Source organism: Microcaecilia unicolor, chromosome 2, assembly GCF_901765095.1.
Source record: "Microcaecilia unicolor chromosome 2, aMicUni1.1, whole genome shotgun sequence".
Classification (NCBI taxonomy): domain Eukaryota; kingdom Metazoa; phylum Chordata; class Amphibia; order Gymnophiona; family Siphonopidae; genus Microcaecilia; species Microcaecilia unicolor.
Genome location: NC_044032.1, coordinates 415,587,217 through 415,601,185, shown reverse-complemented (window position 1 = coordinate 415,601,185; position 13,969 = coordinate 415,587,217). Strand labels below are relative to the sequence as shown.

At 46.3% G+C, this 13,969-nt stretch overlaps 1 protein-coding gene across 2 annotated transcripts in view; it reads right to left on the bottom strand.

Moving 5' to 3' along the window:
• The window catches only part of BMPR1B (bone morphogenetic protein receptor type 1B), a 666,288-nt gene that overhangs the window by 91,386 nt on the left and 560,933 nt on the right, over positions 1 to 13,969 (bottom strand). For both annotated transcript variants that reach the window (XM_030190709.1, XM_030190710.1), the window contains 2 exons: positions 1,767 to 1,869; positions 12 to 114 (listed from right to left, as the gene is read on the bottom strand). In XM_030190709.1, coding sequence (XP_030046569.1) covers positions 12 to 114; positions 1,767 to 1,869 — 206 coding nt within the window. The remainder of the gene's footprint in view (positions 1 to 11; positions 115 to 1,766; positions 1,870 to 13,969) is intronic.

The window sequence follows — 13,969 nt, the reverse complement described above, 5'->3', positions numbered from 1 at the left end:
TTCTTCCTTACCTGAAATTTTTGGTGGAGGCAACGTGGGGTTAAGGTTGTCATTACAAAAGTTCTGGCCTGTGCAGCATTCAATTGATCTTCTTTGGTTAGATAGTGGGGTATCCTGCAATAAAGATAGCCACATACAATTGTGACAACATTTTCATTTTAAATACACGGTATGATAGGGTAGAAGAGCAGGAACCGTAGTGCAGAAAATCTCAAAATCAGTGCAAGGGTATGGGGCACCCTAGGCGAACCCTCAGTCTTATGCCCTCATCCCATTCAATTAACTTTCAGGTCCCTAATCCCTGTTCCAAGACATCATACTTTTAAATACTAAACTCTGTTGTATGTTTGTACAACACATATACAAATAGAGAGGGCTATTTGAAAACTGGTCATCCTTTCTGGAGGTAAAAGCACACATTGGTGGTTCTGAGTCTGTCTGATCAGGACCTATTGCTTTGCTTTGACCACAGCTGCTCTTTGCTGCTCTAGGAGACCTCCAAGTCTTGCCTAATGGTTGGACCAGCTCTGAAAAATGCCTCTCAATCCCTCTTGTCTGTCTATTCCTAATGTTCATCTTTCACATCCTGAATCCACCTGTCACTCTGCTCTTTTCTGCTTGATTCCCTCACTTTGGAATGCCCTTCCTTTGTCCCTTCGTTCAGAACAGTCCCTATGTCATTTCAAGTCCCAGTTGAAAGCCCACCTATTTAAACAAACAGACCTGCCCAGAGGAACCCTGATTTATGTGTATGTATGGTTTTTTTTTCTCTCTCGCACCCTCCTTTCCCTTTTACATTTTAGAGTTTCTTTCTAGCTGTTTTTAATTTTGGAAATTGAACACCGCTCTGATTGTTTTCAAGGGCAGTACATCAAGCTTTTAATAAATTAAACTTTGTATAATAGAAGTCAGCATTACTATGCATCCAACCAAAGGGGTGTTACTGTACCCCTGGTTCCAAGCACCTGTGCCTCACACATCACTTCTATTTCATTCCTCCTACTCTTTTGTGCTTCCATCTCAATTTGACTCCTGGCTAGAATCTGGCACCATAAGCCTTCGACTTCAAGAATTTCTTATATTATGTATCACCCTTTCCTCCCCATGGACTCTAGAGGCCATGCCCCAGGATTCAGTCTGGAACCCGGCAATCAAGGGCCCTGAATCTGAATACCAGCCAACACTTTGGGAGGATTCCGTCATTATACTCTGGGTCTCGCTCCTGGAGACCTCTTGCCTTGGGGCCTCCCTGATCTTCTCCTGGCCTGAGCCCTACCCCTCTGGCTCAGCATCTGACATAGCAGGTTAGAGAGGGAGTGTTCTCAGGGCCACCTGCAGCTATACCACTCACTTCCTCACACTGACAAAATACAAAAAATTATAAACAATTTATCAACTAGCATTACTAACATCTATTTGCCCTATTAATTAAATCTTCTATTTGTCTTATAGTTGTGGTTTTTGGGCTATTTTTTTTTAAACCTTACAACTCTGTCTTTGTAACTAGAGATACAGATAATTAAAAACAACCTACATCCTTCCTGTGCAGAACTAAAACATACAAGCAGAACAGATAACAACACTTTGCAAACTGCAATACTGGATTACACAGAAGAGAAAGAAAGGGATTATAAAGCTGCATAAGCAAACATAGTCTAGGGTCCTTAAGATCAAGTGCACACGCCCCCCCCCCCCCCCCCCCCCAGCCGATTAGAAATATTTACAAGGAAACTATTGCATTGTGCAAAGCATGCTTTGTTTCTTACCCGGCACTGAAAGTCTGAACCCTCCAGCCCCAAACACCCAGAGGTCGTCACAGGAAATCCAGACTCATCTTCTTCTATTATGGTAAAGCAGTACCCATCAGTTCTGTGTGTTCAAAAGGAGCAAATTAGATTGTGACTGCAAATAAGGAATTACAGGTAGAAGCAATTTAGTATGTAATATCCTAGAACAAACACATGAAGATGTGTCAATACCTAGTCCAGTGTTTCCCAAAAACTGTGCACCACAACAAACTCACAGGGGTGCTGCAGAAGGAGATGCACGTTAATGGCCTGCTCACGACACTGCCATTTCTTGCCCGCCCTTGGCATGCAGCTGCACCGTGACAGCGGACACCATGTGGGGAGACGAATCCCAGGCCCCGCTGCTGCTGCTGGAGGGTGAGGAGAACTGAAGGCAGTAAATGGAGCAGCTGCAGCTCCTCATCTAGGGAAGCCTTGAGGAGGGGTGGAGCAGGGTATGTGAGGAGCTGAGGGTCCAGCACAGGCTAAAGGCTCCACACAGAGGAGGCTTGGCTGTCAGTGGGGCCGCAAGGGAAGTGAAATACTCTGTCCCCAGACAAGGTAGGACTCCACGCTGCTTTTGAAGGGGGTGGGAGGTGGGGAGGAGAGATACCTGAGAAGAAATATGTGACGGGGGGGGGGGGGGGGAGGGAAGACAAGAAGTGGGGGGGGGGCATGAAAAATTAACTGGACACCAAGGACTCAGTGAACTGGAAAAATTTGGGAACCACTGAGCTAGTCAGATATGAGTGAACAGATACAGCCTTAATACTGAAACTGCATAAAGGGAGGGGAATTATAGATGATAATCATCAGGGAATAGTTAAGACTCCTTGCATACCAGCCTGAATCATTCCAGGAGGTTTTTTTTTTTTTTAAAGCTTACTGGGTAACTCAGGCATATCAGTGGCTCTTTTCACCTGCAATATTATGACAACGGACTTCTTACAGAGGTTCAAGATACTAACTAAGCTCATAGTAAAAGCAGGAGTGGCTCAAACTACTATATAATGCAAACATTTTCCTGCACAAGTACCAACAAATGTTCAGAATGAAAGAAGGAGCATATTTCCTTCTTGAAAATTACCCAGGCGAACTTAAGCTCTTAGTTTACATCTGCCTTTTGACATGTACAATCGTGTGTAAAAATCAATCTGCATAAAGGTGAACCCCTCCCCATCCCGATCCCCACAGAAATACCTCCATTCCGTTTTAATAAAGCTATACACTTGGACAGTATACAGAACTTCACTGGAATATCACAAATGCAATTTTAAAAGCAATCATTCCTGCACATAAGACCCTGCTCCTCTAGGAGTCTTAAAATATTTCCTAATAATGAAAACTGTGAGGGCAGTTCTATAACTGGGCACCCCCTGTGAGATTTTCCAGTGCTGCACGAGGAGCACCTACTATAGAATGGATCAAGGCACCCAGATTCTGTTATAGATTATTCGCACAAACCCGCATGTGTGTGCCTACTCATGCCAGGTCAATAGCAGGCTTACATGGGCACACCTAAGTGTAACATGCATAACGCACAGTATTCTGTAAGTTACATGCATAAATGGAAGACACACCCATATGTATGTCCCTGTGCAGTTATGCACTCCTTTAAAGAAGTGCACTCAAGTTAAGGTTGGCAATTGGACTCAGATTCTCAGGACAAGGTTGATCCAGTCCTGATTTACCACAGTGCATGCTGGGACCTGTAGTCTTGTTTTTCTTAGGGAATGCAATGGGAAAATCAGAACTACAAGTCCTTCAAATCTGAATCTAGTTGGCAGCCATAACTTATGCGCGTAAGTGCCACTTTCTCTATGCATATGAGCACAAGGCGTGAGTAACTGCATGTGCACAGTTAAAGAATTGCCTGTATTCATTTTCCTTCAACAAGTAGGACTGATCAGGCACACAAGTGGGTGAAACTGTCTAATGGCGCTGGGACAGAACTACTTTCCCATGACTCAGTACTTAGTGTAAAGTTCAGAGGATGTGCTGCCCTTTCCACATGCAGCAGTCTCCTCGGCTCCTCAATTTTGTTTTTTCTGCTCAGCTGAAAGGATGCAAAACAAAGCTCTCCAATAACACATTTTCTAAAAAGTTGTTTCTTCAACACTGTTTTAATCAGTTCCTTCTTTATTATTTTCTTAAAAAAACAAAAGGAGAGACCCCCTCCCCCAATATATAAACTCCGCAGGCAACACTGACTTCAAATGCTATCCATGGCGTTTAAATTTCTACTCAGCACTGAGCCATACCTCAATACCAGCACTGAATATCCACGCATAAGGCGACCACTGAAGTCTGAAGTTAGCTGGGTTACCACAAGTATTCAGCAGCGGTACCTGGATAAATAGTCAGACAAATTTGACTATTTGCTGAATATCGGTGGAATCCAGATACCTTCCAGCTCTGCTTTGGTTCTGCCTTTGGACTGCACTAGCACTTTCTGGATAGTGCTAGGGTGGTCAATAAAGATTTTCAGACCACAATTCTAAATGGGGGGGGGGATGGAGAAAGAAAACAGTGGAACTTTAAACAAGGAAAATAGGACCTAAAAAAAAGGCTAAATGTTACATTCCTCCCTCCTAATTTTCAGTCTCTAAAAAAGGTACAGGGTCAGTTGGTATGTGGCCTTGTGGGTATGAAATGTATGGGGCAGTAGTATGCTCACATTCTATCCCCCCCCCCCACCCGGGTTCGTAGTCTTATCCTTAATCAATTAGGTGCTATTTCAGGTACATCAAAGTAACTTGCTGCCTTTCCCGCCTATGGTTCTAGACTCTTCCATCACAGTAGTCCATGTTCGCTGTGTTCATAGCTTTGCATGGGGGGGGGGGGAAAGGAGGGGGATTGGGGGGCTGGAGGGAGGTTGGGTGGGTGTAGGTAGCTATGGATATTCCTTTCTGCTTTTGGTGTTTTATATATAACTCCCTACTGGTTTCGTATAAGCTATCAGAACCTAGACTCTCCACAATTAGTAGCTTCTGTATCTTGTTCGCTATATATTCATGATTTGCTATGTTTGCTTTCCATTTCTGCGATTTTTACCATCTTGAGGCTACTTGTTGAAGAGAGGGGGTGGGGAGATGGAGATTTGGGCTCAGGTTGAAACTTGTTAAATAATGATACACCAGTCTTGTTTTGTCACTGGCTGTTCTTTATAGTTCAATAAAATTGTTTCACACTAAGAACTCCTCTGTGCAGAAGGAATCCCACATCTGTGCATACATGTTGAGTATCTTCCATGGAAAGGCCAGCAACATTTAGGTGCAGTAATCTTAGGAGTCCTGAGGTTTCTAGGCTCACATCATAGCCAATTTCGAAGCCTCTGCAAAAGCCCAAGGAAGAGATACTTTTGTCAAACCTAGCTAAAGCACTTACAAAACATATTCATGCCAGTGAAGACAATCCTATAGCTAAAGGGCGCATAGACTCACTTTCCATGCAACAACAATAACAGTGTTAGCATCTGTCTTGTGGACTCCCCTTATGTTATGAAAGACATGTTCAGTACAGAACAGCTTGCTTCTGCACAGTACTTTGCACAATGGCCTACATCTTCTACACCAGTGTTGGTTACAGTGGCTGATATATCGTCATCTTTGACATCTCTTCAGTTCCCAGAGCATTCCCGTTCTTTTATTCAAAAGCTATTTGCTGATTTTTTTGGAAAGGGGTATGTCAAAAATCTATCTGAAGTTCCTTTGCCACCACAGGTCTTACATTAGTTTAAAGTGGGGATTACAAATTTTAGAATGTTGCATGGTGAGGCTCCATTGTATTTGGTGAAGGTCAGGTATACAAGCTACCCTTCCACTTCTATTTCTTATCAAGCAGTAACTGTATGGAATTCATTGCCTCCTGAACTTGAACAACGTGGCCCACTGTGAAATTTCAGACTTCTGAGTCTTCTAAAATTGCAGAAATATTGTTTACTTTGAGCATTTTCAACCCCTTGAAATCCCCTTCAACCCTGGGAATCTTTCGAGGCAACAGCGAGATAATACATTTTATTTAGAGGTGGAATAGAGGATTGAGGAAGTTAAAAAATTTCCAAAACGTATTTTTTTAAATAAATCCTGGGAGGGCATAACTGGATAAACCGGAAAATTTAACAAATGGGGGTGAAGTCTTCTGTTATAATTTTCAATTCGTTTGATTTTTCCTTTGGACTAAAGGTCTATCTTTTGTCATAGTTTATCCACACCGACCCTAGCTGAGATAATATTTAATCATCTCTCTGACCTCATGTGCACCTTTCTTTAAATTAGTCACCTTAATTTTCTAGCTCCTCTTACTCTCTTATCTATATGTTCCATCTTTGCTTATACCCTACACTGTTTATTACGTATTATGTTGACATTGTAAGTAGTATACTATGCCATACTTCGTATTGTTATTTGAATATTTTTACTGCTGTAATTGTCTATTGCTCATGTTTGATTTATTCTTACTGTATACCGCCTTGCGTGAATTCTTTCAAAAAGGCGGTAAATAAATATTTGAAAATCCTGGAGTACCTTCACATTCTCCTGCATTTGATGAATCTTGCCAGAATGGTCTAATTCCTTCAACAATACAAGCTAAAGACCCAACGTTAGCAACAAGCATTGTTACCTCCTGCAAAGTTTTAGTAGTTCTTTTTCTTGAGTCCAGCAAGAGCTTCCATAAGCTTTACATTGTCACCACTGCAGGGGGCACCGGATGGGGATGGAGATAGGATTTGATATACCACATTTCTGTGGTTAAAATCAAAGCAGTTTACAAATTTTGTAGCTGGGGCAATGGAGAGTTAAGCAATTTGCCCAGGGTCACAAGCAGCTGCAGTGGAACTTGAACCCGCTGTACTAACCATTAGGCTACTTCTCCTTATAAATACTTTTTCTCTGGCTCTCCCTCTCTCTCTCTCTCTCTGAGAAACACCTAGACATTCTTTGAGAAACATACACAACACTTTCTCTGAGAAGCACATGCACGTGCTTTCTCTCCGATACAATCTCTCTTTCTAAGAAATGCTCACAGTCTGTTTCTCTTTTTCTCTGAAAAATGCAGACTCGCTCTGTCTCTCCACTGAGGAAAATCACTTAAGGCAGCATATATCAACCAAGAGGACTGCTTGCACTTCTCTTTGCCTACTTTATGAAAGGTCCTCAACCGCTGGAACTGGAAAAAATTAGAATGCATTTGCCCCTAATTCTAAAACAAAGCTCATTATATATTCCAGTAAATATATGGCAATAAAAATCTGATGCAATGTATAATTTACTAAATTTGACTTTTTCTGTTTTCTAATACAGCAACCAATGGAAACCACTTCCTGAACAACACTGGGTAACTCAGTCAGTCTTCAATATCATTGTAAGTGACACTTGGGAGTGATTAGAAAGGAAAGCATGCCTGCTTGTGGGGATATGAGTGGGTAATGAAAAGGAAAGCCACTTTTAAATAATTTTGAAAAGTGTACACTTACAGTGTGATACAATGGCATGTTTCCCTTTCCATCATGCACATCCTCAGGCATGTCTGTGTAGAGGACCCAGTGGGGCGAAACACGTTAAACAACATCTCAACGACACTGGTACAATGCAAACATGTCAATAACATGTCAGCCCCTAATGCAGAAACTTAAACAGCATCAACGTGTTACTTGTCAAATGTTAAAACAATCACGGATTTGTGTTTTCTCAGTATAGAAACCATAGCAAGAAAGGAATTTTTCTCAATTGAGTAAAAATGTATTTATTAAAGTGGCTTTAGGAACACTAGTATATACACAACAGTCATTTTGCTTTACATTTGCTTTGGAACGAAGAGGCTCATGGTTGAATCAAAACAGAAAATCCCATCAGGACTACCTGTGACAAGGCAGTATGAAGCACTATTAAGGGTGATTTGTTGCCCTGCCCTACTAAGCAACACTCTCTCCTGGATGACTTCTTGAGTTATTGTCAACAACTTTCCTGACTGTTTATAGCTAATTATAAACGTAAAGTGATTCATAACATCATAGTTTACAAGAACATGTGTAACGGGGAGCAAAATGTACACTAATGGATGACTTGATAGTGTGGGGGTGAAGGTCAAAGGCATGAGTGGTGCAACAGGCTAAATTTTCTGTGTTCTCTATCACATTACGCATGTTCATAACCTCAGAGTAGAGAATGGCACAGGGACGGGGACCCACAGTAACTGTGGGGATGGGGACAGAGTCCATGAGGACGGGGACAAACTTTGTTCCTGTGTCACTTTCTACTTTGAAGCCTGTCAATGAACTGGACTGTTATGTTTGATTAATGCAGATGACAGTATTTTTATTTTTTTGAAAAACAAGCAAACATGCTGGCCACAGCTAGCAAAATTTGCACGGGGGATCCTGTACATCCTGCTACCAGCACATCTTCTAAGAAGACATCTTCTATTACAGGAGTGACTGTGGAAAACAGGAGAGCTAGACTGAATCCTGAGATTGTTGATGACTTCTTATTCATCCACAGATTAAAAAATCATAAGTGTGCTTCACAGGGCATATTTTTCCCCTCTAGCGCATACAGAACGGGTTGTATTTTGTACCCCTGAACAATTTAACAGGGTGGATTAGGATTCCTTGGAGTAATAGAAGTCAGCTATTGTTGGGGTTGGAAGGGTAGATGGTGGTGGTGGTGAGAGGGTTATTATGGCTGCTAGTTGTTACTATTTTTTTTCTATTTGTAATTTATATACAACAGTTGAACAGCATATTGTTCCTTTTCATACTTTAAAAAGATTTAAATATAAAACTTTAAGTGTTCGAGGCTTCTGCAGATGAGAACGGAGCCCATGGGGATGGGGTGGGGCCAGAACCTGCAGGGATGGAGACAGGGCCTGCGGGGATGAAGTGGGGACAAATTTTGTCCCCGTGGCATTCTCTACCTCAGAGGCACTGAGCAAAACAAAAAAATGTTCATACTGCAGAAAAGGAAATTAAATACTTGCACAGGTTTCAAATTTAGTAAAACGTTACCCTTTCCCTCTACCCTCCACACCCAATTAAACCAGATGCATTCTTCCAATTCATAGATTTGACACACAATTATTGCAGATACAAAATTATTCAAAGTTGTTAAATCACGTGTGGATTGCAGGACAAATGGCAGACAAAATTGTGAATAACTGCAAAATGCTGTATATATAGGGAAGAACAACCCAAATGATGGAGTCACAATCCCAGGAAAAGGACCTAGGTGTCACTGTAGAACATACACTGAAATCTTCTGCTTGCTTTATAGCAGAATACAAAAAAAGCAAACAGAATCCCAAAAGGCAATAAGAAAAGCCAAGAAGATGATTGGGATGAAGGAGAGGAATAGGCAGCAAGAAAAACGAGATCAAAGCACCTTTGTATAATTCTTACTTCCTGAGGACATTCTACTTAATGCAGAATTTGCACAGAATTCTCCTCCTCCACAGACTGCGCAGAATTCTGCCTTTCACCAAAGTATGCTAAATATAATCTGTTTCCAGCTGGCTGCCTCCTTCCCTCTCTGCGTACCTGCACACGCACCACACAGCGTGGCAAGAGAGAAGAGCTGCTTAGTTGCACATCAAACTGCTTCTGTCTTCTCTGCCACCGTGATCCCCAGTGGTTCCTTTAAGCAGTGTGGCTGTACTGAGGCCTGCATGGCTCAAAGGAACACTCCGGGCAATGATAGCAGAGAAGGAGGAAACAGCCTGATGTGTGGCTGTGCAGCTCCTGTCTCCTGCCATACTGTAGTGGTGCATGTGCAGGTAGGCAGAGAGGAGAGCAGGAGATGCATGGAAAAAAGGTGGATGAAGTACCATGAGGAGGGACTGAAGCAAGGTGGATGGGGTGGTGTGTACCATGAGAGGGTGGAGGACTGGAGCATGGTGGATGACTGGTGTCTGCCACGGGAGTGGGGGCTGAGAAAGGTGGATAGTGTTTGTGACATGGGGTGGAGGGCTAGAAAAAGGTGGTTGGGGGATGTGTGCGCCTGGGGGAGATGCCAGCCCTTATAAGGTAAAATTATGTATAATCATACCTGATAATTTTCTTTCCATTAATCATAGCTGATCAATCCATAGACTGGTGGGTTGTGTCCATCTACCAGCAGGTGGAGATAGAGAGCAAACTTTTGCCTCCCTATATGTGGTCATGTGCTGCCGGAAACTCCTCAGTATGTCGATATCAAAGCTCCATCCGCAGGACTCAGCACTTAGAGAATTACACCCACGAAGGGACACTCTGCACAGCTCACCACCGCCGAAACGGGGGAGGGGAATTAACCCAGCTCATCCCCACACAAGTGGGGGAGGGGAATCCGTCCAGCTCATCCCCGCGGAGCGGGGGAGGGACACCACACCCGCCGATGCGGGGGGATCTGGCTTATCCTGCAACCGCAACCGCGGGAGGAGCTGACTGACCCTAACACCGCCGAAGCGGGAGGGGTACAAAGCTGCCCTACAGCCGCACGAAGCGGGAGGGAGTGCCGGCAGAATTTTAAGTCTCAATCCAGCCCCGTAAAACGGAGGGGAGAGGAATGCAGCAGCTCACTGTAACACAAACTCGTCTCAACTCTTGAAGAATCCAAGTGAAAAAACTTGAACACGAAGTCTTTCTGAAGTAACTGAAGACTAAACTTGAACCTGAAATGCAACCAGAATAAAAACAGTACAGATATCTGGGAGGGGCTATGGATTGATCAGCTATGATTAATGGAAAGAAAATTATCAGGTATGATTATACATAATTTTACCTTCCATATCATCAAGCTGATCAATCCATAGACTGGTGGGATGTACCGAAGCAGTACTCACCCAGGGCGGGACATAGAAATCCCTGACCTCAACACTGAAGCTCCAAACCGGGCCTCCGCCCGTGCAGCCACAGCCAAACGGTAATGCTTGGAGAATGTATGAGCCGAAGCCCAAGTTGCCGCCTTGCATATCTCTTCCAAGGAGACGGATCCGGCCTCTGCCATCGAGGCCGCCTGAGCTCTCGTGGAGTGAGCCTTCAGCTGGATAGGCGGCACCTTCCCCGCGGCCACATAAGCCGCCGCAATGGCTTCCTTGACCCATCTTGCCACTGTAGGCTTAGCAGCCTGCAGACCCTTACGAGGACCTGCAAACAGGACAAACAGATGATCCGATTTCCGGAAATCATTGGTCACTTCCAAGTATCTGATGATGACCCGTCTCACATCCAGATATTTAAGAGCAGAGAACTCCTCTGGGTAGTCCTCCCTACGAAAGGAAGGGAGACAGAGCTGCTGATTCACATGGAAGCGAGAAACAATCTTGGGCAGTAAGGAAGGCACTGTGCGAATAGTCACTCCTGCCTCAGTGAACTGCAGAAAAGGCTCTCGACATGAGAGCGCCTGGAGCTCGGAAACTCTTCTGGCTGAAGTGATAGCCACCAAAAAGACTGCTTTCAACGTCAGGTCTTTCAGAGATGCCCTCGACAAGGGTTCAAAAGGCGGCTTCTGCAATGCTCTTAGCACCAGGTTGAGATTCCACGCAGGCACCACTGAGTGCAGAGGAGGGCGCAGGTGATTAACTCCCTTGAGAAAGCGCACCACATCTGGCTGAGAAGCCAGGGAAGCACCCTTCAGGCGGCCCCTGAAGCAAGCCAGAGCCGCTACCTGGACTTTAAGGGAACTGAGCGACAGGCCTTTCTCCAGACCTTCTTGCAGGAACGCCAACACTGAAGAAATTGGAGCAGTGAAGGGAGAAAGTGAGCCTGCTTCACACCACGCTGCAAAGATACGCCAAACCCTGGCGTAAGCAGTAGAAGTAGAGCGCTTCCTCGCTCTCAACATAGTGGCGATGACCTTGTCTGAGAAGCCCTTCTTCCTCAGACGCTGCCGCTCAATAGCCAGGCCGTAAGACCAAAGGGGGAGGGATCCTCCATCACCACGGGACCCTGATGTAACAGGCCCTGCTCCACTGGCAGACGCAGAGGATCGTCCACTGAGAGCCTGATCAAGTCCGCATACCAGGGACGCCTGGGCCAATCCGGACCCACCAGGATTACCCTGCCGGGGTGCTTTGCCACCCGGTCTAGCACCCTGCCCAACATGGGCCAGGGCGGGAACACATAGAGGAGCTCTTGTGTCGGCCACTGTTGGAGAACAGCATCTACTCCCAGGGATCGAGGGTCCCGTCCTCTGCTGAAGAAGCGCGGCACTTGGCAATTGGCCGATGACGCCATCAGATCTAGGCTCGGCTGGCCCCAGCGCTTCGTGATGTCCAAGAACGCCTGAGCAGATAGCTGCCACTCTCCGGGCTCCAAGGTATGGCGACTGAGAAAGTCCGCCTTGACATTCATGACTCCGGCAATGTGGGCCGCTGAAAGCTGCTCCAGGTTCGCTTCCGCCCACTGGCAAAGATACATAGCCTCCTTGGCTAGAGGGGCGCTCTTGGTACCTCCCTGGCAGTTGACATAGGCCACAGCCGTGGCATTGTCCGACAGGACCCGTACAGGCTTCCACACCAGTACCGGGATGAACTCCAAAAGCGCCAACCGAATGGCTCTGAGTTCCAGGAGGTTGATAGACCACATTGCCTCTGCAGGAGACCAGAGCCCCTGCGCTGTCCTTCCCAAGCAGTGGGCTCCCCAGCCCGACAAAGAGGCGTCCGTCGTGACGACAATCCACTCTGGGGTCACCAGAGGCATTCCCGCAGACAATTTGTCTGTCTGCATCCACCAGCTCAGCGCCTTGCGCACTGCTGGGTCCAAGGGAAGTCGCACAGCATAATCCTCCGACATCGGAGTCCAGCGCTGCAGCAAGGAGTGTTGAAGTGGTCTCATATGAGCCCTGGCCCAGGGCACTACTTCCATCGTGGCCGTCATAGAGCCCAACAGCTGCACATAGTCCCAAGCCCGAAGAGGAGAGGCTCCCAGGAACTGGTCCACCTGAGCCTGAAGTTTGACAATCCGATTGCCTGGCAGGAACACTCTGCCCACCTGGGTGTCGAATCGAACTCCCAGGTACTCCAGGGACTGAGTCGGGCGCAGCTGGCTCTTCTCCCAGTTGATGATCCATCCCAGGGAGCTCAAAAGAGCAACTACCCGGTCCACAGCTTTGCCGCACTCTGCATAAGAGGGGGCTCGGATCAACCAGTCGTCCAGATAAGGATGGACTTGTACCCCTTCCTTTCGTAGGAAGGCCGCGATGACCACCATTACTTTGGAAAAGGTCCGCGGAGCAGTAGCCAACCCGAATGGGAGGGCTCTGAACTGGAAGTGTCGTCCCAGGACTGCAAAACGCAGAAAGCGTTGATGAGGAGGCCAGATGGGAATATGCAGGTACGCTTCCTTGATGTCCAAGGAAGCCAAGAACTCTCCTGCCTTCACTGCCGCTATAACAGAGCGGAGAGTCTCCATGCGAAAGTGCCGCACTTTCAAGGCCCGATTGACCCCTTTGAGGTCGAGGATAGGCCGGACAGAACCTCCTTTCTTTGGCACCACAAAGTAAATGGAGTAACGTCCCTTGCCAAGCTGACTTTCTGGCACCGGAACGACCGCGCCCAGGCGGATCAGATTGTCCAAGGTCTGCTGCACTGCCACAGCTTTGACCGGAGACTTGCAGGGAGAGAGTACAAACCCAACTTTTAGGGGTCGGCAGAACTCTAGCTTGTAGCCGTCTCTGATGACTTCCAGCACCCACGCGTCTGAAGTTATTTTGGTCCACTCGCCCAGAAACGAGGACAGCCGTCCTCCAATCTGCACTGGGGCGTGGACCAAGACCCCGTCATTGGGTACGAGACCCTGGGGGAGGACCGGAGGAAGCACCTCCGGGACGGCGGTCTCTGCGAAAGGAATGCTGCTTGGGGGAGAAATTCCTCTTGAAGGAAGAGGGGGCAGAGGAACCCGGGCGGGTTTGCCCGGGCGGTACCGACGGGCTTCCTGCAACCGTCCTCTGGAGGTACCGGGACGAGTACTAGCCCGAGCCCTGACCTCTGGTAATTTCTTGCCCTTAGACGTGCCAAGATCGGTCACGATTTTGTCCAGCTCGACCCCAAAGAGCAGCTTGCCTTTAAAAGGCAATCTAGCCAGGCGGGATTTAGAGGCGTGGTCAGCAGACCAATGTTTCAGCCAAAGCCACCGCCGCGCAGAGATTGTCTGAGCCATGCCTTTAGCTGAGGCCCTCAAGACATCATACAACAAGTCTGCCAAATAG